We start from the raw sequence: 25,162 nt of genomic DNA on the forward strand, positions 1-25,162 counted from the left end.
AATGCAAACAGAGAGCTTTCCTCTTCAGAGTTCTCACAATTCAGCCAGTCTTATCCTGGAATTCAGGCTGATGTTTCAAGCTGATGTTTTATCTCTAAAGAGATAATTACAAGTGAATGCCAATATTTATTTGTACTGATTCCAAGTAAGAATTTTCCTGTCTTTTCTTCTCTTTATTAAAATTTTTTTCATTTAGTATTTTCTACTTTAATATAACCTGCTAATAAAATAAATACTGTATTGTATCTGTATTACTATGGCCAACAAACAGGGACACAGATTTTAATAACTATTATTTATGACAAAGAGTTTCCCTTACCTGGCTAAGAATTTTCATCCCTGAGTGCAACAGCTTCTTTGCAGCTTTATAATAAATGGTCTCTGGTTTATTGTAAATCATGGCATTAGTACACATTAGTTTGAAGTTATCCTGCAGAAAGAATATTAGGGGAGAAAATGAATTAATGCAAAACAAACTACCCCACACCCCCAGGTTAAAACCATACAGGTCCTCTAAAAATTTAAAAAGCAACAGCATCCCTTTCTTTCACTATTTACTAAACAATACTAACAGCAATTTATTAAGTTTTAAGACTCACCAACAAAACAAATACTGCTAAATGTATTTAAATATGCTATTTTATTTCCCAAATTCTTAAATATTTTATAGTACCTGCACATAAACTGTAGATCCCACAATGAAACTTTTAAATGGGTTTCTTCAGTATAATCTTACTGCACATAAAAAAAAATATGAAGAAAATACTTCTATTTCATATGTAATGATCTTAGCTGAGTAGTTCATGTAATTAAAAAAAATATTACTCCTAGCTTTAAAGCAAACATCTTAAATTTCCATTTAGGAATTGAACATTTTATTTCAGATCTTGACTGAAAACGGAGCAGTCCTAAATTATCGCAGTATTTCCTGCCAAATTCACATTAACTGAGCAAAAAATGTTAAAACATTTACACTATTCTTATGTGTTTGGATACTATCATAAACTAAACATAATTCGCAGAATGTTGCAAAACCATGCCAATGTGAAATAAACCATACAACCTCAAGGAGTTAAAACATGTAACTGGAGTAGCCAAATTACCAAAACTGTCTTTTTGGCTTAAATTTCAAAGTCTGCGTATGTGCTGGAGAACTTGACCCCACTGCATGCTTTCATGGTTAAGTAATTTTTACATCTATAAATGTGCAATTCATTATGCCAAGGCCTTACTAAGTTAAAAGAAAAACCGAAGAAAACAGAATCTGCCCCCTACAAATTTCTCTAAAAAACAAAAACATTCAAATTCCACTATTTAATAGTAATGACAGGTTAGAACACTTAAATAGAACAAAAATAAGTAGACTGAGTTCTATGTAAAAGTATGTAAGACTGATTGAAGGGTCGCAATAAATTTGGTATTAAAGTGGATGAAGTATATGTGGATCTTCAGTTTGGGCCATGACTCTATAAACAGTTAGGACTCTGCCAGATCCTGGATCTCTAAGCATCTGATGAAAGCTATGGGACCACTCCTTAAGTACACATACACACACAGTTGAACACAAAAGTCTTCATGTAATTTTAGTAGGTTCTTGGTCCCTCTAAAGGCTCATCATGGTACCCAAAGGACCCTAGATTAAAGACATTTGTTACAGATATTTGGAAAAGCTTCCCTTCTGTTAAGAATTACTAGGCAGGGCATAGTGGCTCACCCTTATAATTCTAGCACTTCGGGAGGCTGAGGCAGGTGGACTGCTTGAGCCCAGGAGTTTGTGACTGGTCAGGGCAACACCATGAAACCCCGTCTCTACTAAAAATACAAAAAAATTAGCTGGGTGTGGTGGCACATGCCTGTAGTCCCAACTACTCGGGAGGCTGAAGCACAAGAATTGCTTGAACCCTGAAGGTGGAGGTTGCAGTGAGCCAAGATCATGCCACTGCACTCCAGCCTGAGCAACAGAATGAGACTCGGTCTCAAAAACAAAACAAAACAAAACAAAATAAAACTACATATGTATCTGGGGGCATGGGACGCAAGTGAAGCGAGACACTAGACTACTACATATACTCAAACTAAGTGACCATTTGGCCTATAATTGGCCAGATAATGGGCCTATGAACTGGCAAGAGTACTGAACTGTTCTAATGAGCACAGGACTGACTTATCAAGGCAATTTGTAGATTCCTTAAATCTTTTATTTTTGTTAGTTCGTGTCTTTTATTAACTCATACAGTTATTTGTCTTCTGGGTTTTTGAAGCAATAAGTCAGACAACATTTGCCACAATAATGTCTGTCAAAGTGGCTTGCCATAAACACCCCAGCACCACATTCATCAGATGGGCACTCTCCACGAAGGCGACTAATTTTGCCATTCTCATCCATCTTACAATATTTCAGGACAGCCAGCTTAACCTTCTTTCTCTTGTGCTTATTCTTCTTGGGAGTCGTGTAAGACTTCTTCCTTTTCTTAGCACCACCACGAAGTCTCAACACAAGATGAAGAGTAGACTCCTTTTGAATATTGTAGTCAGACAAAGTACGTCCATCTTCCAGCTGCTTGCCAGCAAAGATCAGTCTCTGCTGATCAGGAGGAATTCCTTCCTTATCCTGGATCTTGGCCTTTACATTTTCTATCGTATCCGAGGGTTCAACCTCGAGGGTGATGGTCTTCCCTGTAAGGGTTTTCACAAAAATCTGCATTTTGGTGGCGGCTCCACCGCAGATGGCGGATCGAAAAGTGATTCCTTAAATCTTAACACAATGTGCTGGTCTTTACTGAACTGTGTGTGAAGGCACTGATCATTCAAAACGCTGTGTCTTCCTGCACACTTTTCACACACACACACACACACCACACGCACACACATATATTTTATTTCAACTACCAAATGAACTGAATAAATATTACTTTAGGCTGTTGAGCTTTCCCTAGAAAAAAGTGGCAATGTAGAAATTCTAAAGAGCTAAGATACCAATTCCTTTCAATTATGATAAACCCTAACCTGCTTAAAAACACTCTGGGGACACACTTCTACTCTTCTTACTGTAAGAGAAAGATCAGAGAAAATCATTCACAAAAAGAAAAAAACCCAAAAAGCTGTGAAATTCTTTTCCATTAAGCAATGGTAAGGTCAGCAATATGCGGAAATAAACAATTTTAGCCTAATTTTCACCAGATAAAAAGTTGGGAAAAGTTTCCATTTCTCTAAATAAGAGAGAATGTAATTCAGGTTCTTTGGAGAAAATGGAATATTACCTATAAACTCAATAGTAAAGGGCACTAAACACTGGTATTCTTCATAAATCTCTGCTTATCAATATGTGGATGAAAAAAGGGACTAGGTAAAGAAATTTTTCTTTTTTTTTTTTTTTAATAGACGGAGTCTCGCTCTGTCACAGGCTCTGCCTCCTGGATTCACACCATTCTCCTGCCTCAGCCGCCCAAGTAGCTGGGACAACAGGCGCCCGCCACTACCATCAGCCAATTTTTTTGTACTTTCAGTAGACAGGGTTTCCACTGTGTTAGCCAGGATGGTCTTGATCTCTTGATCTCCTGACCTCGTGATTTGCCCGCCTCAGCCTCCCAAAAGGGCTGGGATTACAGTCGTGAGCCACTGTGCCTGGCTGTAAAGACACTATCTTATTTTATTTTTAGGATAATAACTAATTAGGGTAACCAATTAGGGTCTAACCCCTAGGTCAAGTGAGCACTACCATGGTTATGTAAAAGAAGTAGAGATAAAACAGATATTATCTAAACCAATTAAGTTTGTGGCTATTGAATACATAGTAAATTTTAATATACATGGTTCCTTTCCCTGAAATCAACACACACCAGGACATTCCCCCAAATGGGAAAAACCTCATCTATAACAGACATATATATTATCTTAGAAGCTTTCAGGTCCTTGTAAATTTTCTATTTTCTTCTTAAAGCTGAAGAAAATATGCTCAACAAATATAGCCAAAATGAACTCAAGAAAGCAATGAACTTTCATCAAATTTGAAAATGTAATTAAACCTCTCTTTAGTATTTCTGGACAAGTCAATTTATCCTTTACTTTAGAGTATATGTGATACGGTTTGGCACTGTGTCCCCACCCTAATCTCATGTTGAATTGTAATCCCCAATGTTGGGGGAGGGACCTGGTGGGAGGTGATTTGATCATGGAGACAGATTTTCCCGTTGCTGTTCTCGTGATAGTGAGTTCTCACAAGATCTGGTTGTTTGAAAGTATGTAGCAACAGGTTCCAAGATGGCCAAACAGGAACAGCTCCAGTCTACAGCTCCTAGCGTGAGCGATGCAGAAGACGGGTGATTTCTGCATTTCCAACTGAGGTACTGGGTTCATCTCACTGGGGCTTATCGGACAGTGGGTGCAGCCACGGAGTGTGAGCCAAAGCAGGGCAGGGCATCGCTTCATTCCAGAAGCATAAGGGGTCGGGGGATTCCCTTTCCTAGCCAAGGGAAGCCGTGACAGACGGTACCTGGAATATCAGGACACTCCCAACCTAACACTGTGCTTTTCCAACGGTCTTAGCAAACGGCACACCAGGAGATTTTATCTCGTGCCTGGCTTGGAGGGTCCCATGCCCATGAAGCCTCGTTCACTGCTGGCACAGCAGTCTGAGATCGAACTGCAAGGCAGCAGCGAGGCTGGGGGAGGGGCATCCACCATTGCTGAGGCTTGAGTAGGTAAACAAAGCGGCCAGGAACCTTGAACTGGGTGGAGCCCACGGCAGCTCAAGGAGGCCTGCCTGCTTCTGTAGACTCCACCTCTGGGGGCAGGGCACAGTTGAACAAAAGGCAGCAGAAACTTTTGCAGACTTAAACATCCCTGTCTGACAGCTTTGAAGAGAGCAGTGGTTCTCCCAGCATGGAGTTTGAGATCTGAGAACAGACAGACTGCCTCAAGTGGGTCCCTGACCGCCGAGTAGCTTAACTGGCAGGCACCTCCCAGTAGGGGCCGACTGACACCTCATACAGCCGGGTGACCCTCTGAGACGAAGCTTCAGAGGAAGGATCAGGCAGCAACATTTGCCGTTCTGCAATATTTGCTGTTCTGCAGCCTCCGCTGGTGATACCCAGACAAACAGCGTCTGGAGTGGACCTCCAGCAAACTCCAACAGACCTGCAGCTGAGGGTCCTGACTGTTAGAAGGGAAACTAACAAACAGAAAGGACATCCACACAAAACCCCTTCTGTACGTCACCATCATCAAAGACCAAAAGTAGATAAAACCACAAAGATGGGGAAAAAACAGAGCAGAAAAGCTGAAAATTCTAAAAATCAGAGCACCTCTCCCCATTCAAAGGAACGCAGCTCCTCACTAGCAACAGAACAAAGCTGGTTGGAGAATAACTTTGACGAGCTGAGAGAAGAAGGCTTCAGACAATCAGTAATAACAAACTTCTCTGAGCTAAAGAAGGATGTTCAAACCCATCACAAAGAAGCTAAAAACCTTGAAAAAAGATTAGACAAATGGCTAACTAGAATAAACAGAGTAGAGAAGACCTTAACTGACCTGATGGAGCTGAAAACTATGGCACCAGAACTACGTGACGCATGCACAAGCATCATTTGAATTTGGCTCAGTAGCCAAATTTGATCAAGTGGAAGAAAGGGTGTTAGTGATTGAAGATCAAATGAATGAAATGAAGCAAGAAGAGAAGCTTAAGAGTAAAAAGAGTGAAAAGAAATGAACAAAATCTCCAAGAAATATGGGACTATGTGAAAATACCAAATCTATGTCTGATTGGTATACCTGAAAGTGAAGGGGGGGGAATGGAACCAAGCTGGAAAACACTCTTCAGGATATTATCCAGGAGAACTTCCCCAACCTAGCAAGGCAGACCAATATTCAAATTCAGGAAATACAGAGAACACCACAAAGATACTCCTTGAGAAGAGCAACTCCAAGACACATAATTGTCAGATTCACCAAAGTTGAAATGAAGGAAAAAATGTTAAGGGCAGCCAGAGAGAAAGGTCGGGTTACCCACAAAGGGAAGCCCATCAGACTAACAGCGGATCTCCTAGTAGAAACTCTACAAGCCAGAGAGAATGGGGGCCAATATTTCTTAAAGAAAACAATTTTCAACCCAGAATTTCATGTTCAGCCAAACTAAGCTTCATAAGTGAAGGAGAAATAAAATCTTTTACAGACAAACAAATGCTGAGAGATTCTGTCACCACCAGGCCTGCCGTACAAGAGCTCCTGAAGGAAGCATTAAACACAGAAAGGAATAACTGGTACCAGCCGCTGCAAAAACATGCCAAATTATAACGATCATCGATGCTAAAAAGAAACTGCATCAACTACTGAGCAAAATAACCAGCTAACATCATGACAGGATCAAATTCACACATAACAACATTAACCTTAAATGTAAATGGGCTAAATGCTCCAATTAAAAGACACAGACTGGCAAATTGGATAAAGAGTCAAGACCCATCAGTTTGCTGTATTCAGGAGACCCATCTCACGTGCAGAGACACACATAGGCTCAAAATAAAGGGATGGAGATCTACCAAGCAAATGGAAAACAAAAAAAAGCAGGGGGATGCAATTCTTATCTCTGATAAAACAGACTTTAAACCAACAAAGATGAAAACAGATGAAGAAGGCCATTATATAATGGTAAAGGGATCAATTCAACAAGAAGAGCTAACTATCCTAAATATATATGCAACCAATACAGGAGCACCCAGATTCATAAAGCAAGTCCTTAAGAGACCTACAAAGAGACTTAGACCCCCACACAATAATAATGAGAGACTTTAACACCCCACTATCAACATCAGACGGATAAACAAGACAGAAAGTTAAAAAGGATGTCCAGGAATTAAAATCAGCTCTGCACTAAGAGGACCTAATAGACATCTACAGAACTCGCCACCGTAAATCAACAGAATACACATTCTTCTCAGTACCACATTGCACTTATTCCAAAATTGACCACATAGTTGGAAGTAAAGCACTCCTCAGCAAATGTAAAAGAACAGAAATTATAACAAACTGTCTCTCAGATCACGGTGCAATCAAACTGGAACTCAGGATTAAGAAACTCACTTGCCTTTCGGCAGTGATGACCTACCCACACGAGAACATGCCTCTCGCAAAGGATCTCCTTCATCCCTCCCCAGAAGAGAAGAGGAAACACAAGAAGAAACGCCTGGTGCAGAGCTCCAATTCCTACTTCATGGATGTGAAATGCCCAGGATGCTATAAAATCACCATGATCTTTAGCCATGCACAAACGGTAGTTTCGTGTGTTGGCTGCTCCACTGTCCTCTGCCAGCCTACAGGAGGAAAAGCAAGGCTTACAGAAGGATGTTCCTTTAGGAAGGAGCAGCACTAAAAGCACTCTGAATCAAGATGAGTGGGAAACCATCTCAATAAACACATTTTGGATTAAAAAAAAAAAAGAAAAGAAACTCACTCAAAACCGCTCAACTACATGGAAACTGAACAACCTGCTCCTGAATGACTACTGAGTACGTAACGAAATGAAGGCAGAAATAAAGATGTTCTTTGAAACCAATGAGAACAAAGACACAACATACCAGAATCTCTGGGACACATTTAAAGCAGTGTGTAGAGGGAAATTTATAGCACTAAATGCCCACAAGAGAAAGCAGGAAAGATCTAAAATTGACACCCTAACACCACAATTAAAAAAAACTAGAGAAGCAAGAGCAAACACATTCCAAAGCTAGCAGAAGGCAAGAAATAACTAAGATCAGAGCAGAACTGAAGGAGACAGAGACACAAAAAACCCTCCAAAAAATCAATGAATTCAGGAGCTGGTTTTTTGAAAAGATCAACAAAATTGATAGACCGTTAGCAAGACTAAGACTAAGAAAGAAGAAAAGAGAGAAGAATCAAATAGACGCAGTAAAAAATGATAAAGGGGATATCACCACCGATCCCACAGAAATACAAACTACCATGAGAGAATGCTACAAACACCTCTATGCAAATAAACTAGAAAATCTAGAAGCAATGGATAAATTCCTGGACACACACACACCCTCCCAAGACTAAACCAGGAAGAAGCTGAATCCCTGAATAGACTAATAACAGGCTCTGAAATTGAGGCAATAATTAATAGCCTACCAACCAAAAAAAGTCCAGGACCAGACAGATTCATAGCCAAATTCTACCAGAGGTACAAAAAGGAATGGTACTATTCCTATCAATAGAAAAAGAGGGAATCCTCCCTAACTCATTTTATGAAGCCAGCATCATCCTGATACCAAAGCCTGGTAGAGACATAACAAAAAAAGAGAATTTTAGACCAATATCCCTGATGAACATCGATGTAAAAATCCTCAACAAAATACTGGCAAACCAAATCCAGCAGCACATCAAAAAGCTTATCCATCACGATCAAGTTGGCTTCATCCCTGGGATGCAAGGCTGGTTCAACATATGCAAATCAATAAACGTAATCCATCATATAAACAGAACCAAAGACAAAAACCACATGATTATCTCAATAGATGCAGAAAAGGCCTTTGACAAGATTCAACAGCCTACATGCTAAAAACTCTCAATAAACTAGGTATTGATGGGACGTATCTCAAAATAATAAAAGCTATTTATGACAAACCCACAGCCAATATCGTACTGAATAGGCAAAAACTGGAAGCATTCCCTTTGAAAACTTGCACAAGACAAGGAGGCCCTCTCTTACCACTCCTATTCAACATAGTGTTGGAAGTTCTGGCCAGGGCAATTAGGCAGGAGAAAGAAATAAAGGGTATTCAAATAGGAAAAGAGGAAGTCAAATTGTCCCTGTTTGCAGATGACATGATTATATATTTACAAAACCCCATTGTCTCAACCCAAAATCTCCTTAAGCTGATAAGCAACTTCAGCAAAGTCTCAGGATACAAAATCAATGTGCAAAAATCACAAGAATTCCTATACACCAATAAGAGACAAACAGAGAGCCAAATCATAAGTGAACTCCCATTCACAACTGTTTCAAAGAGAATAAAATACCAAAGAATCCAACTTACAAGGGATGTGAAGGACCTCTTCAAGGAGAACTACAAACCACTGCTCAACGAAATAAAAGAGGACACAAACAAATGGAAGAACATTCCATGCTCACGGATAGGAATAATCAGTATCGTGAAAACGGCCATACTGCCCAAGGTAATTTACAGATTCAATGCCATCCCCATCAAGCTACCAATGACTTTCTTCACAGAATTGGAAAAAACTATTTTAAAGTTCATATGGAACCAAAAAAGAGCCCATATTGCCAAGACAATCCTAAGCCATAAGAACAAAGCTGGAGGCATCACGCTACCTGACTTCAAACTACACTACAAGGCTACAGTAACCAAAACACCATGGTACTGGTACCAAAACATGAGCTATAGACCAATGGAACCCAACAGAGCCCTCAGAAATAATACCACACATCTACAACCATCTGATCTTTGACAAACCTGACAAAAACAAGAAATGGGGAAAGGATTCCTTATTTAATAAATGGTGCTGGGAAATTGGCTAGCCATATGTAGAAAGCTGAAACTGGATTCCTTCCTTACACCTTATAAAAAAATTAATTCAAGATGGATTAAAGACTTAAATGTGAGACCTAAAACCATAAAAACCCTAGAAGAAAACCTAGGCAATACCATTCAGGACACAGGCATGGGCAAGGACTTCATGACTAAAACAACAAAAGCAATGGCAACAAAAGCCAAAATTGACAAATGGGATCAATGAAACTAAAAAGCTTCTGCACAGCAAAAGAAATTACCATCATAGTGAACAGGCAACCTACAGAATGGGGGAAAATCTACTCATCTGACAAAGGGCTAATATCCAGAATCTACAAAGAACTCAAACAAACTTACAAGAAAAAATCAAACAACCCCATTAAAAAATGAGTGAAGGATATGAACAGATACTTCTCAAAAGAAGACATTTATGCAGCCAACAGACACATGAAAAAATGCTCATTATCACTGGCCATCAGAGAAATGCAAATCAAAATTACAATGAGATACCATCTTACACCAGTTAGAATGGCGATCATTAAAAAGTCAGGAAACAACAGGTGCTGGAGAGGATGTGGAGAAATAGGAACACTTTTATACTGTTAGTGGGACTGTAAACTAGTTCAACCATTGTGGAAGACAGTGTGGTGATTCCTTAAGGATCTAGAACTAGAAATACTATTTGATACAGCCATCCCATTACTGGGTATATACCCCAAGGATTATAAATCATGCTGCTATAAAGACACATGCACACGTATGTTTATTGCGGCACTATTCACAATAGCAAAGACTTGGAACCAACCCAAATGTCCATCAATGACAGACTGGATTAAGAAAATGCGGCACATACACACCATGGAATACTACGCAGCCATAAAAAAGGATGGGTTCACGTCCTTTGTAGGGACATGGATGAAGCTGGAAACCATCATTCTTAGTAAACTAACATAGGAACAGAAAACCAAACACCGCATGTTCTCCCTCAGAGGTGGGAAGTGAACAATGAAAACACCTGGACACAGGGTGGGGAACATCACACACTGGGGCTTGTTGTGGGGTGGGAGGAGGGGGGAGGGATGGCATTAGGAGATATACCTAATGTAAATGACGAGTTAATGGGTGCAGCACACCAACATGGCACACATATATATATGTAACAAACCTGCATGTTGTGCACATGTACCCTAGAACTTAAATTAAAAAAAAAACAAAAAAAAAAGAACTTAATTAAAAAAATGTAAACCATCTAAAAAAAAAAAAAAGAAAGTTTGTAGCACTTCCCCCTTCACTCTCTCCTGCTGCCATGTGAAGATGTGCTTGCTTCCTCTTCATGTTCCACTACAACTGTAAGTTTCCATGGGCCTCTCCAGCCATGTCTCCTGTACAGCCTCTGGAACTGTGAGTCAATTAAAGCTCTTTTCTTCATAAATTACCCACTCTCAGACAGTTCTTTATAGCAGTGTAAGAATGGACTAATACAATATGCATACCTTATATGTCTAGAAATAGAAAATACCCTCAACTTTCATTAAAATATTAATTTTACTTGTATTGATCTAAAGCTAAAAATTTCACTCTAAGGTTGGAAAAAATATACTGTGGAACACATATCAAATTCAAAATTTCACTAAAGACAAAAATAATTATGAATGAAAGATATCAGATGACCTATTTCATCTGGTTTTCCATCACCAAGCTCATAAAAAGTTCTCTGAAGCAAAAAAAACCACAAAGATATTGGATCTTAAAATAAACTCAATTCTTTGCAAAATAAAAAGGTCAATGAGAAAGATTCTGAATATCAGATATGCAGATTTCTACCAAGATTTTGTGTATATAGGACTGAAGAGTTACCTTTAGTTCTTCTATGGACTGATAGTCATTGTTCTTGATCTTTTCTTTCATGGTACTAAAATCCATTGGGTGTTTAATGATCATGGAGTAGCCAGGAGCAATAAAATCAGTTACGGGAAATGAAAAGAAAGCACTTGGATCTTTTCTGTGAAGATACGCAAAAGACAATGTTATATTTTATTCTATTACAAACAAATCTAACAGTCTAGGAGCATAAGTCAGAGGAAACCCTTCAGATGCAGAAAGAATTTGTAATATGCTAACATATTTTTAACTGAAAACTAAAGAAATGATTTTAAAGTCTATTAACTATTTAATAACAAGTAAGTTTTACATACTAGCTGTACCCTCAGGATGGAGACTTTTTTTTTTTTTTTTTTTTTGAGACGGAGTCTCGCTCTGTCGCCCGGGCTGGAGTGCAGTGGCCGGATCTCAGCTCACTGCAAGCTCCGTCTCCCGGGTTTACACCATTCTCCTGCCTCAGCCTCCCGAGTAGCTGGGACTACAGACGCCCGCCACCTCGCCCGGCTACCTTTTTGTATTTTTTTTTTAGTAGAGACGGCGTTTCACCGGGTTAGCCAGGATGGTCTCGATCTCCTGACCTCGTGATCTGCCCGTCTCGGCCTCCCAAAGTGCTAGGATTACAGGCTTGAGCCACCGCGCCCGGCCAAGATGGAGATTTCTTTCTTATAAAATACAAAGCCTAATTAATTAACAGCTCCACCTATATAGGAAAAAATAAAGCAAAATAAACCTCAACTAACTGACCAATGTTTTAACCTTTGGGAGATTAGCACTGTATATTTTTAATCAACCAAAGGGGAAAAGGCTGAAATAGTAACTATTAACATACATCTACAATCCTCCATATTAACTTCTAATAGGCTTGCATTTCTGGTCCATGTATGTCTATTTTCTCCATCAATGGATATAACTTCTATCATGCACATGTGGGGGATGCTAAAAAAAACTGACATTAAAAAGCTCCTCTTTATTCCTCCATATGTGTGCCAAAACAGGACTAGACCAAAAAACCCCCAAAATCAGAAACCCAAATTTGAAAACTAGTGCTCTTCATCACAGATTCTCAACACTGGCTGTACATTAGAATCACATAGGAGCTTTAAAAAAATTCCAATGCAGGGAAGAAGTGGAAGGAAGACTCAGCTTAGACCCACTGTATCAGAAGCTCTTGGGGAAAAAGGGTAGGGTCCAGGCAGTGATATTTCCACGGGTGACTATTGGCATTGGGATTTGAGTATTTGGCATTTGTATTTCCAGTACTGTCAAGTTGAGAACGAGTGCTTTATATGATTAAATCATTAGGCTGATTTTTTTTTTTTTCCTTCTGGAAATCTGGCATACCAAGAGTTTTCTTCCTCCACAGAATAACAGTAAAAATATGGTTTAAAAAATAACAACTTAAAAAACATATTTACCATGTTGCTAGTCCCAGTGGCAGGCACTTGACATATTTTATATCTAACCCTCACAAAAGCCATCAAAGCGGTGGTATCCTCCACCACTGGAGGATACTGAGGTTCAGTGAGATTGAAATTATTTATCCTAAGCCATGCATTAAATAAGAGAGCTGAAATCTGATTCAAGTCTATGTGAATATGCCTTTGTTTTTCAGAGCAGGATGCCTAAGCAGTGAGACTGAAAAATGACAACAAGCAAAAATACTCAGTCAGGACCTATACATCAAAATGTACACTGTCCACAGGAGTTACCGTAATGGCAGCATTCATCTCTGGGTGGCCTCCTGCAGCTACCCTTTGGAGGAAATTATCTAACTCCTAGGTCAATCATTTTAATACAGAGCCCCATCTAGTTTTGACCAAAAATGCTAATATCAAACTTGATCAACTAGATTTTTTTTTTTTTTTAAACCAGGCTTAGCTCCTGGTAAGGATGAGGAATCATCCAATCACTAAAACTAATCAAAAAGAGTGTGGCTCTGGGTTCTAATTCTCAAAATGTTTTTAACAATGCTAATGTCTTTAGACTAAGAAATACTTTCTGAAGTGTTTTCTTTTCATTAAGATTTTGTTTCTAATTGACATATAATTGCACATATTTAGAGGGTACAGTATGACATTTTGACACATATATACTGACATACATATATACAAGGATACTTCAGTATCACTGTGTAATGATCAAATCAGGGTAATTAGCATATTTATCACCCTAAACACTTGTTATTTCTTTGGGTTAAGAACATTCAAAATCCTTTCTTTTAGCTATTCTGATGTATATAATAAATGGTTGTGGACTGCTGCCACCTTACTGTGCAACAGAACACCAGAGTTTATTCCTCCTATCTAACTGTAATTCTGTACCTGCTGACCAATCTCTACCTTTCCCTCGCCTCTGGTAAACACTGTTCTACTCTCTACTTCTATGAAATCAACTTTTTAAGATCCCACATGAATGAGATGATGTCACATTTGTGCCCTCACCATATTTTCTGTCTTCACATCAGATGGGTAATGTGCTGACGCTGTAACAAAGTTTGAGGGCGGTAAATCTCACAAAGGAACACGAAAACCCAATCATTTCACTTATGAACTACAAAAGGATTGCACAGTATTTGTTCTTCTGTGTTTGGCTTATTTAACATGATGTCCTCCAGGTTCATTCATGTTGTTATAAATGATAGTATTTCATTCTTTTTAATGGTGGAATTAATATTCCATTGTGTATACATACCACATTTTAAAAAATGCATTCATCCATTGATGGGCACTTAGACTGATTCCATCTTGGCTATGATGAATAGCACTGCAATTAACATGAGAGTACAGGTATCTCCTGGACATACTGATTTCATTTCCTTTGGATATATACCCAGTAGATGAATTGCTGGATCATACGGTAGTTCTATTTTTAATTTTTTGAGGAACCTCCATACTGTTGTCCATAATAGCGATACTAATTTACATTCCCACCAACAATATATACAGTTTCCCTTTCTCTACCACATTCTTGCCAGCTTTTTTTTTTTTTGTCTTTTGATAACAGGCATTCTAATTGGGGTGAGGTGGTATCTCACAGTGATTTTGACTTGCATTTCTCTGATTATTAGTGATGGTGAGCATTTTTTCATATACCTATTGGCCATCTGAATATCTTCTTTTAATTAAGTCATTTCTTTTAAGGTGACATCATTAACCTACATTCTGGTCTTATGTTGCAAGAAAAACTATAAGGCAGTCATGACACTTGACAGTCACACCTTGTAAATTGCAATGGAATAACCAACACCTATTCACTCCCTTTGGACAAGTAGTGAAGTAATGAATGAGTTATTTAAATATAAAGACTAGAGATGTAATTTTTCTCAAACACCAAAAAAGAAGAGAGACCAGTAAGTTTTTTTTTTTTTTTTTTTTTTAGAAAAGATCTCATTCTGCTGCCCAGGCTGGAGTGCAATGGTGCTATCACAGCTCACTGCAGCCTCAACCTCTTGGGCTTAAGTGATCCTTCCACCTCAGTCTCTGGAGCAGCTGGGACTACAGGTGCGTGCAACCACACTAGGATTTTTATTTTTTTGTAGAGATGGGGTCTCACTATGTTGTCCAGGCTGGTCTTAAACTCTTGGCCTCAAGTGATCCTCCCACCTCAGCCTCCCAAAAAGTGCTGGGATTATAGGTGTGAGCTACTATACTCGGCTAACTTCTGATCTTAACTGTAAACCTAAACAGGCATTGAATACAGATTACATTGGAGAAAAATTATTTACAATGTGTTCTGGGTTGACTTAAGTTCAATACAATGAAAGAAAGTCCACTGTAAAAATGTATGCTCTACAACCATAAACCCTTTGCAAATAATGTAAATATCTTTGAGTAAAGAGAGGTATCAAAATAAATATTTATTTTTATTTATTTATTTATTTTATTATATTATTTTTTTGAGATGGAGTCTTGCTCTGTCGCTCAGGCTGAAGTGCAGTGGTGTGATCTCAGCTCACTGCAAGCTCCACCTCCCAGGTTCACACCATTCTCCTGCCTCAGTCTCCCGAATAGCTGGGACTATAGGCGCCCGCCACCACGCTCGGCAAATTTTTTTGTATTTTTGAGTAGAGATGGGGTTTCACCATGTTAGCCAGGATGGTCTCGATCTCCTGACCTCGTGATCCGCCCACCTCGGCCTCCCAAAGTGCTGGGATTACAGGCGTGAGCCACAGCACCCGTCCCAAAATAAATATTTTATAAAGACTGAGTTATTCTTTTCCCTTTTAAGAACTCAACATTGGCTTAATCTAGGCACTGAAATTTTAAAAACAAATTTCTGCTTTTAAAAAAAGGCCATCATTCCTATTCATGGTGTTTTATTTTTTCTCCCATACTTAATCACTGTTAAACATTCATGGCATGATAAGCATTGTACAAATACACAGAAGGTATTTCCATCTATTACCAAAGTGGAAATAGCTGTATTGTTTATTCCTGGCTTAAAGTTTTAACATCAGAAATTACTTTAGAGACAGAAATTTGTCATTAAAAGTATTATGTAACACCCTTCAAGTTGCCAGGGAAACAAACCAAATAAAGAATATCTAAAAGTTAGCCTCTTGGAGTACTTCTGCTGCCAGGCAAAATATTTATCATTCACTAAAATCAAGTACATTTGGAGTTAGGCACAAATGTGGTTTGGATGCTACACATTTACCATTTTAATTTATATGTTATAAAAATATTGGAAAAACATTTACCTCTGCAATTGTCTCATCAGTTGATTCAAAGCTTCTTGAAGGGGTGTCTGTTCTACTTCTAAAGTAAAGAAGAAGGGAAAAGGGTGTTTTAAAAAGGAGTATTCTAGAGAGTATTATTTACTAGATCATTTTCTATTTAATAATAACCATTATTAAATACCTCATACAGAAATTCCATTTATCTTAAAAATATATTGAAGTTTTGAGAGTATCAATCCAAAATTGAAGCTAATTTAAAGCTCTTATGCAGTTTGAGAGAAAAAACTTAAAAATTCAATTACAAAGCTCCAACTTAGGAGCTAAAACCCCACTATTTTCCTGAGCTATAATAATTGCAGCATCCTCATTCAGGATAGTTAATTCAGTTATTCCAACCTTCTTGTTTGGCTAAAGAGCTTGTGAGAGGCTTCTCAGGGGGCAAGTCTAATCTCACAGGGGCGTGACACTGGAGGTCTTTTTCTGCCTCATTCTCCACCCGGTCTCGATCTCGCTTCTTTTTATCCTCCTAAATAGAACAAAGGGAGATAATTTAGAAATATTTCAGAACCAATATCTTTAAATACACAAATCATTTTAAGGGGTAAAAAGACATCATTGCAAAGAAAATATTCTTAATAATGAGCTCAATGTATTTTACTGCCATCTACTGGAAAAGGAGAGAATAATATGTTCACAAAGGAAAAAAAAGGGCGTCTCTATGCCAGAAATAACCAGTTAGAAAAACAATACTATCCAAAAAAGCAACATAGTGTGTATAGAAACAAATCTAATAAAAGATACCCAAAACCTTTTGGGAAAAACTGAAACATTATTGAAGGTCACAGCAGAAGGCCTGAATAAAGGAGATATACTATGTTCATGAATTGAAAGAGTCAATCCTCTCTCAAGTTATCAATACATTCGATGTAATGCCAATTGAAATTTAAAAACAAACATTTTCATGGAATTCGACAAGCCAATTACATTAATTTACCTTGATGAATGAGCGATTAAGAACACAAGAGTTTTGAAAAAGGTCAGAAGAAGATGATATGTCTTACCAGATATTATTTGTGTAACGTGATAATAAGACAATGTGGGTCTGACAGACAAATAAACCAACAGAAGAGATCAGAGTCCAGAAACAGACCCATGTACATAGAATAATCTTAGTATATCACATAGGTGACATTATTTATCAATGACAAAAGGGTGGTACTGAGACAACTTGTTACCTGAAAAGAGAAAATAGAATTTGAGTTCTACTTCATGCCATACACAAAAATGAATTCCAGATAAAGACTTAAACATACAAAGCAAAGCTTCAGAACTTCAGATGAAAGTAAAGCATCTTTAAGACTCAAGAGTAGAAAAAGACTTTCTTAAATAAGATATAAAAAGAATAAATTTTTGGCCGGGCACGGTGGCTCAAGCCTGTAATCCCAGCACTTTCGGAGGCCGACGCGGGCAGATCACGAGGTCAGGAGATTGAGACCATCCTAGCTAACATGGTGAAATCCCGTCTCTACTAAAAATACAAAAAAAAATTAGCCGGGTGTGGTGGTGGGCACCTGTAGTCCCAGCTACTCGAGAGGCTGAGGCAGGAGAATGGCGTGAACCTGGGGGGAGGAGCACTCCAGCCTGGGCGAGAGTGCGAGACTCCGTCTCAAAAAAAAAAGAATAAATTTTTAAGGAAAAACTTGATACATTTGATATTAAGTTGATAAATTTCGGTACCTCAACAAAATCCATGAACCAAGTTAAAAATCTAACGATAGACTGAGATAAAGTACTTGAAACACAACTTATAAAACATTAAGATTCCATAAAGAGCATCTATAAATCTATGCAAAAAGGCAAAAAATCCAAAAAGGAAACAGTTAAGCGATATTACAGGTAACTCACAGAATAAGAAACGTGAAATGTTGAGAACATGAGAACTAGCTCAAGCTCCCTGGAACTTGGGTAATTATAGATTTAAAAACTAGAAGTTATTTCACCTCTCTTTGGCAACATTTAAAATGTCTGAAATGTCAAGTTTTGATAAAAATGTAGATAAATGGGATTTTCATACCTTGCAATTGGGTGAATAGGAACAATCCTTAGCAGAGCAATTAGTAATATCTATCAAAGCTAGCGAAGCCTTTATCCTACTTCTCAACTGCTACTGTCTGTGCATATACCAGAGAAATTTCCTGTCATATGGTCTACATGGAGACTTGGTACAAGATTACTGCAGCATTGTTTAAAATAGTAAAAAATAGGAATAATCCAATGCCTATTAAAAGGAAAATGGATTAATAAATTATGTCGTATTTACATAACAGGTAAAATAAACGAGCTAAAGTGATATTGTATCAACATGGATAACGTTAAGAAACAATGTCTGGAGAAAAAGTTGCAGAACAATGATCTGTTATGAGGTAGTATGAAAATGTGTAAGCATACACTGTTTACAGATTTATACAGAACTTGTAATTATAAAAACATGCATGTGATAATACACCAAATTCAGTAGAGTGGTTCTCTCTATTAGAAGGAAAGAGAGAAATGGGACTCTGAAAGGGTATAAGGGACGCTTCATCTCTGTCTGCCCTCTTCTTTCCTTAGAGGAAAAAAATACATATATATACATACATGTATGCATTTTTAAAATTTAAATTTTGAAGTAAAATTGTCCAACAATGCCCATTTTATGCTCATCAAAATCAAGATTCTCAACAGGATCTTATGGACTCAAAAAGCTATTTTCTTGGCCTATACCCTATTTTTCATTTCTAGTATCTGGAGCAGCGGTTCTCAAAGCATGGTCCCCAGACTGGCAGCATCAGGATTATTAAAGATTTTGCAAGAAACAAAAATTCTGAGGTCCCCTTGTGGTTCACAAGCTTTAGTGTGCATTAGAATCACCTGATGGTCTCATTAAAAACACAGATGGCTGGGCCCTGTCCCTAGAATTACTGATCTGCAGGTAGGGGGTAGAGACTGAGAATTTGTACTTTCTAAAAAGTTTCCAGGCCATGTGGGTGCTGCTGGTATCGGGACCACACTTTGAGAATCACTGATCTAGAGCTTTGCACTCTATTTTCAGAATCCAAAGCACCTAATACAGAATATATGGTTGTTTTAAAAGCTCCAGAGAGCAGTGTTATAAAATGAATTCATGCTTGATCCTAGTTACCACTGTTAGTTGATTAATGTATTTTCACCACCTGGTGAAATACATTATGCTCTAGGAGTCCAGCTTCATGCTCCTATGCTCTAGGAGTCCAGCTTCATCCTTAAAACACTCTCTTGGCTGGATGTGGTGGCTCACCCGTCATCCTAGAACTCTGGGAGGCCGAGGCGGGTGGATCACTTGAGCTCAGGAGTTTGAGGCCAGCCTAGGCAGCAAAGCAAAACCCCATCTCTACAAAAGATACAAAACTGTGCACCTGTAGTCCCAGCTACTTGGGAGGCTGAGATGGGAGGATGGCTTGAGCCCCAGGAGATGGAAGCTGCAGTAAGTCGAGATTGCACCACTGCACTCTAGCCTGGACAACAGGGCTAGACTTTGTCTCAAAAAAAAAAAAAAAGAACTAAAATAATGAAGTAAAAAACCACTGTGACCTTAGGCAATTCGTTTACTCTCATCAGACCTCTTTATCATATGCAAGATGGAGATTTAACTGTTATTATTTATCTTACAGAGTTAAAGAGATGGTCAATTATGAACTAGCCAAGTAGAAAAAGTACCAACGGAGGGTATAATGTTTCTGAACTACCCCAACTAGTATCTTTACCTAGTTATCCTTTATATAAAGTAACTACTTTATTATTCAGTAAAGTAAGAAGTCTTTGGGGCTAGGGAGTCCAAAAGAAAAAAGAATATAAAAACATATGCTTGGAAACTATCCTAAACTGAATAGAGACACTGTAGCATACTATTTCCAGACTGAGAATCTGGAGATCTAGCTTCTAGTTCACCAGCATATGACTTTTAACAAGGTACCCCACTGTTTTAGACTCAGTTTCCCATCTGTACAACACAAGGCTTTGATCTCTACAGGTCTCTCTCCACCTAAAATTCTGATTCCAACCTTCGCATTTTCTTCTTCATAATTCAGAGTATGTTGTAGAATCCTGTTGTGAATGTCACTTATTAAAGGAATACAGTTATGTAAAACCATAAGTTAACATAGTTCGGGTTAATAGTAAATTCTGTTAATTACACAGAGAAAACTAAGCAAAAATATTAGTGCCATTTAACTTCAGGTAGTTAAGGAAGAAGAGTTTACAGTTAGTTTATAAGGTGGGTTTAAATTCTGGCCTCGTCACTAGTAGGTGGCAAAGCTATGATATCATAGATAAACTATGCAATTAGCTATGGCATCATGGATAAACTGTAATTTTTTGGAGTCTAATTTTCTAATCTTTAAAATAGACAAAACAATACATACCTCATAGGACTATTTTAAGGATTAAAGTTTATGTAAAGTTTTAGCACATTACTTAGCACATGATGGACATTCATTCAATAAATGAGGCTTTACTGTGTGGCTATATAGTGAAAAAGAAAATACATACAACCCTACTCTTACAGAGCTCAGAATGGAACAGCAGAGACGTTCATTAAATAACTCATTTAAAAAAATAAACATGTTTATAACAGCAGAGATGCGCATTAAACAACTCATTTAAAAAACGAAACAAAACATGTTTACAACTAATTGATGACAACCAGCTACAGATTTCTTTGTTCCTTCCCCATTCCCACTGCTTCACTTGACTAGTCTAAAAAACAACAACAAAACAGATTTCAAGGACAGAATAACTTTTGGGTGAAAATAATTTAGACTGGAAAAGTGTGGGAAGGTTTCCATGAGGAAGTAATATCTGAGCTGAGATCTGAAGGACAAAGAATCTAGCCAGGTTGGGGGTGGAGGTGGGTGTGTGGGAACAGCTTCCAGGCAGAGGAAATATCTTGTGTGCATGAAGATTTGAGGCAGGAGAAAGGAAGAGGGGCTATTTCCATAACTACAAACACATTTACTCACTTCTGACTAGATTCTAATTTGCCCACAACTTGATGGTAAGTTATTAATCTGTGAGTAATGCTTTTAAAGCAAATCTTTGCTCAGATTATTAGGATTTAACACTCACCAAACCACATTATTCACTCAACAAATGACATCTGCCTGTTCTACTGGAGCTTCCTCTGGACATGGGTCCTTGTCTTATTCAGCTCCATACCTGCAAGCTCAGCAATGCCTAACACATAATACTTGCTAAGTATCTGCAGAAGTAATTAATCATAGGAGACAGCATGAAATAGGAACACAAAAGCATGCAAATTAACAGCTGAAGTCCTTAGTAATAAGTACTGTCCTTCAGGTTGGTTACTTTTGGAGGATATATACACATACATATATTCAAGTGATGCTCCAATATGCAAAACAATGTACAGGTCCCTTTTAACAGCTGATTTTAGAATCCATTGAAAAATCTTTCATTACCTTGCAGCTGCACATCATTTTTGGCCCTAGGCTAAAAACAGCATTTGCTACACAGGTTAGCCATTATCTCTATGATGCTTTCCCCTGGCTGCCCACGGCAGAATGAGGCATACCCTTCCCTGGATTCCTGAAACACGTTAGTCAAACCTCCCTTAGGATTTACCAGGCTGTGAGGTTTATTTATACTTTCATGTCTGATTTCTGAGTCCAACTTTGAGCTCCTATAGGATATTATTTATTTATCTATCTTAATCACTGCAGCCTAGTACAATTTGGCCAGATAATAGGTGTCAGGTAAATATTTGTTGAATAAAGAAACAGATAAACAGCCTTCTATCAGAGGAGCAATGCTACTCAAAGGCCCCTTTTCTGAGTTCCTCCTTCCTTGGAGAGATCTTTTGGGGTTGAGATAACTACCTCAGGAGGGAGAGACATGGACCAACCAATGCTGAGAAAGGGGAAGAGTTATCTGCCAAGTCAGAGAAGCTACAGCAGCCCGGAGATCCCAGGTGTGACAGATGGCACAAGTCAATGAACTGTGTTTTGCCAGAATTCTCATTTTGCTTAATATGATTAGTCACTGCTCCTCTCTAGTTAAAAGCTACCTCATACTCTGTGACTCAGTTAAATCAACAATACGAGATACTAACAGCACCTACGTCACAGAATTATTTCTAAGGATCAAAATAGTAAATATACACAAAGAATTCAGAATAGTGTCCGGCAGACAGTAAACACTCGAATGTTAGTTATGAGTCTGCCTCCACTGTTGGACTTAGTATAGTGCTTTAATAAAATAGGTATTTACTGGAATTTACTGTAATTTCCATTAAAGTTTTACTTAATTTTAGCTTTATATATAATAACATCCTATATATGTTAATGCTTTTGAGTAAAAAAATTTTCTTAATGACTACTATCTTTCTCATTTTATTCTGGTAACATCCCTAAGCAATGTGACTGGCCTAACCTCTTTCAGCAACTAAACCTGAAGTTGACCTACAAAGCTGTTAAGACATCATTTGGGTTAGGACTATGTTCTTCAGAACAGCAAGAGAGTTTCAATAAAGGAACTGAGACCACTCATCTGAGCTATTTCAATAAAAAGCTTTCTATGCAGGTCTCTTTACAGTTTCTACTCTCTCCATTCAATATTTGTTAGATACTGTTACCAGATTTATGTTACTAAGGCTCAGCTTTTATCATTCTTCCACTCAAATTTTTTGACTGACTACATACTGAAACTCAAACTCCTTACTCGGCCATCTCAGCTGCCTTTCAGATCTTACCCTATCCCCCACTCCACGCATTCTGTGTTTAAAAAGAGATCTACGTTATGTCCCCTATACACATCTCCTTCTTGCCCATTTTCGAGCTAATCCTCTAACAACAGTTCCATAATCCTGTTTGGTGTGTGGTTTTCCTGACCTCCACGTCTCTACCCAGTGGCCTATCATTCTATTCAGGGATCATCATCTAAAGTCAGCACATAAATAAAAACTGAGTTGTCAGATCACCTTGGAAAATACCTGAAGTAGTCCATAAAGTACAATACTCATGACTTACAATCTTAGAATACTTCTACTGAACTACCACAAAAAGAGCCATTTCTCTCAGGGCATATAGTTGACCCCACGTTAACTGAACATATAGTGTTGCATCACTGTATTTTGATTTCTAAAGCCCAACTCAAATGCTGCTTCCTGAGCAAAGTCTTCTGTGATTTCCCCCAGCTCCATGTACTCTCAGGAGCCGCGGAACTAGAACCCTGCCTCTGTTAGGGCACTGACTTTATTCCCCATGTGCTGTGGGCAGAGGTTGGTGCCCACTTTAACAACTCTTTTAGATTAAAGACTTCTTAAGGGCAGAATTTGAGTTACTGTTCTGGCACTAACTGTGTGACCTTGGTAAAGTTACTTAACCTCCCTGAGCCTCAATTTTCTCATTTATAAAAGAGGAGGTAATATGATTGAGTCATTCTATTTGTGGGTGTGTATCCAAAAGAACTGAAAGTAGGGGTCTTAAAGAGAACTTTGTACAATTCATGTTCCTAGCAGCATTATTCATAACAGCCAAAAGGTGGAAGCAAACCACATGTTCACTGACTGATGAATAAATAAAATGCGGCATATCCATACAATGGAGTAGCATTTAGTCTTAGAAGGGAAGGACATTCCAACACGTGCTACAACAGATAAACCTTGAGGACATCGTGCTAAATGATACAGGCCAGCTACAAAAAGACAAATACTGTATCATTCCACGTATATGAGCAGTCAAACTCCTAGAGACAGAAAGTGGAATGGTGGTCGCCAAGGTCTGAGGAGAGGGAGAAAGGAAAATGGGGAGTTGTTAATGGGTATGAAAAAGTTCTGGAAAACAGTTGCACAAAAATGTATATACACTTAACACTAATGAACTGCACACTTAAAAATAATTAAAATGGTAAATTTTATGCTATGTATATTGTACCACAATCCGACAAAACAGAGAGAGAACACCAGTCTCACAGGATTACAGTAGGGAGTATTGTAGGATGATGTACATAAAGCGCTCAGCACAGAACCTAGCATGTACTACATGCCTGATAAGTAGCAGTTGTTATCTGTACAATGTATGTGTAATTTTTTTGTTACAATCATAATGGGTGTGTATATGTTTACTTCCTCTAATGTAATTTTAGAAACACATCTGTAATTTTTATAAATCATTTTATCAAGTTAACAGCCACACAGAATTTTACCTATTGCATCTTAGTTTTACTTAACTATCGTCTTGTGTATGTATGACTAGATCAGATGGCATGAGCATTTTTTATGAGCCGTTATTTTATTTTTTACATAACACGGGAAAATATAAGACTGAACATTTAGAAAGGAAAACTAACGTTTTAAGAGTCACGCCAGCAGGCAAATTCTTTGCCAACTGCTCAGCATCAGAATATTTAAGGAATAAGAAAATTCATCACTTTCATAGGTGTGGTGTCTGGTGGAAATCAAAGCACGCTGTACCCCTAATGCTCTGGTTGGCATTAAATACCACTGCTGTACAGGGAGAAATACTGCTGATCCTACCTGTTGGGGCATTTTAAACTAATATAGCTAGGGGCCTTCCTATTCAAAACAAGAAATTCAGTTAACTAAGGCACCTTTGAAAAATTATAAGGCTTTGTGCTGTGTGTGCGTGTGTGCGCGCGCGCGCGCACTTCCCCCTTTATCTTATTTTCCTAAGTAACTGATTCCTAATTTTTTTTTTTTTTTTGAGACGGAGTCTCGCTCTGTCGCCCAGGCTGGACTGCAGTGGCCGGATCTCAGCTCACTGCAAGCTCCGCCTCCTGGGTTTATGCCATTCTCCTGCCTCAGCCTCCCGAGTAGCTGGGACTACAGGCACCCGCCACCTCACCCAGCTAGTTTTTTGTATTTTTTTAGTAGAGACGGGGTTTCACCATGTTAGCCAGGATGGTCTCGATCTCCTGACCTCGTGATCCACCCGCCTCGGCCTCCCAAAGTGCTGGGATTACAGGCTTGAGCCACCGTGCCCGGCCCTGATTCCTAATTTTTAGCAAGGTACAATACCCCCAT

At 38.4% G+C, this 25,162-nt stretch overlaps 3 protein-coding genes and 1 non-coding gene across 5 annotated transcripts in view; 1 reads left to right on the top strand and 3 right to left on the bottom strand.

Annotated features, from left to right (window-relative positions):
- Window positions 1–25,162, bottom strand: part of BRD7 (bromodomain containing 7) — a 51,265-nt gene that overhangs the window by 20,842 nt on the left and 5,261 nt on the right. For both annotated transcript variants that reach the window (XM_033218361.1, XM_033218362.1), the window contains exons 3-6: window positions 16,483–16,612; window positions 16,108–16,165; window positions 11,385–11,529; window positions 320–430 (exon numbers count right to left, since the gene is read on the bottom strand). In XM_033218361.1, the coding sequence (XP_033074252.1) occupies window positions 320–430; window positions 11,385–11,529; window positions 16,108–16,165; window positions 16,483–16,612 (444 nt within the window). The remainder of the gene's footprint in view (window positions 1–319; window positions 431–11,384; window positions 11,530–16,107; window positions 16,166–16,482; window positions 16,613–25,162) is intronic.
- Window positions 2,201–2,761, bottom strand: LOC117087768 (ubiquitin-40S ribosomal protein S27a-like). The gene has a single exon (XM_033218363.1). It carries the CDS (start codon window positions 2,702–2,704, stop codon window positions 2,237–2,239), a length of 468 nt encoding a protein of 155 aa, XP_033074254.1. The 5' UTR covers window positions 2,705–2,761; the 3' UTR covers window positions 2,201–2,236.
- LOC117087769 (40S ribosomal protein S27-like) lies at window positions 6,762–7,480 on the top strand. The gene has a single exon (XM_033218364.1). The coding sequence runs from the start codon at window positions 7,094–7,096 to the stop codon at window positions 7,364–7,366; it is 273 nt and encodes a 90-aa protein (XP_033074255.1). The 5' UTR covers window positions 6,762–7,093; the 3' UTR covers window positions 7,367–7,480.
- On the bottom strand, window positions 13,867–13,970 carry LOC117088921. The gene has a single exon (XR_004439430.1). It is a non-coding gene; the product is annotated as a small nucleolar RNA U13 (small nucleolar RNA).

The sequence above is a fragment of the Trachypithecus francoisi genome, unplaced genomic scaffold, assembly GCF_009764315.1.
Source record: "Trachypithecus francoisi isolate TF-2019V2 unplaced genomic scaffold, Tfra_2.0 Lachesis_group10, whole genome shotgun sequence".
Classification (NCBI taxonomy): Eukaryota; Metazoa; Chordata; class Mammalia; order Primates; family Cercopithecidae; genus Trachypithecus; species Trachypithecus francoisi.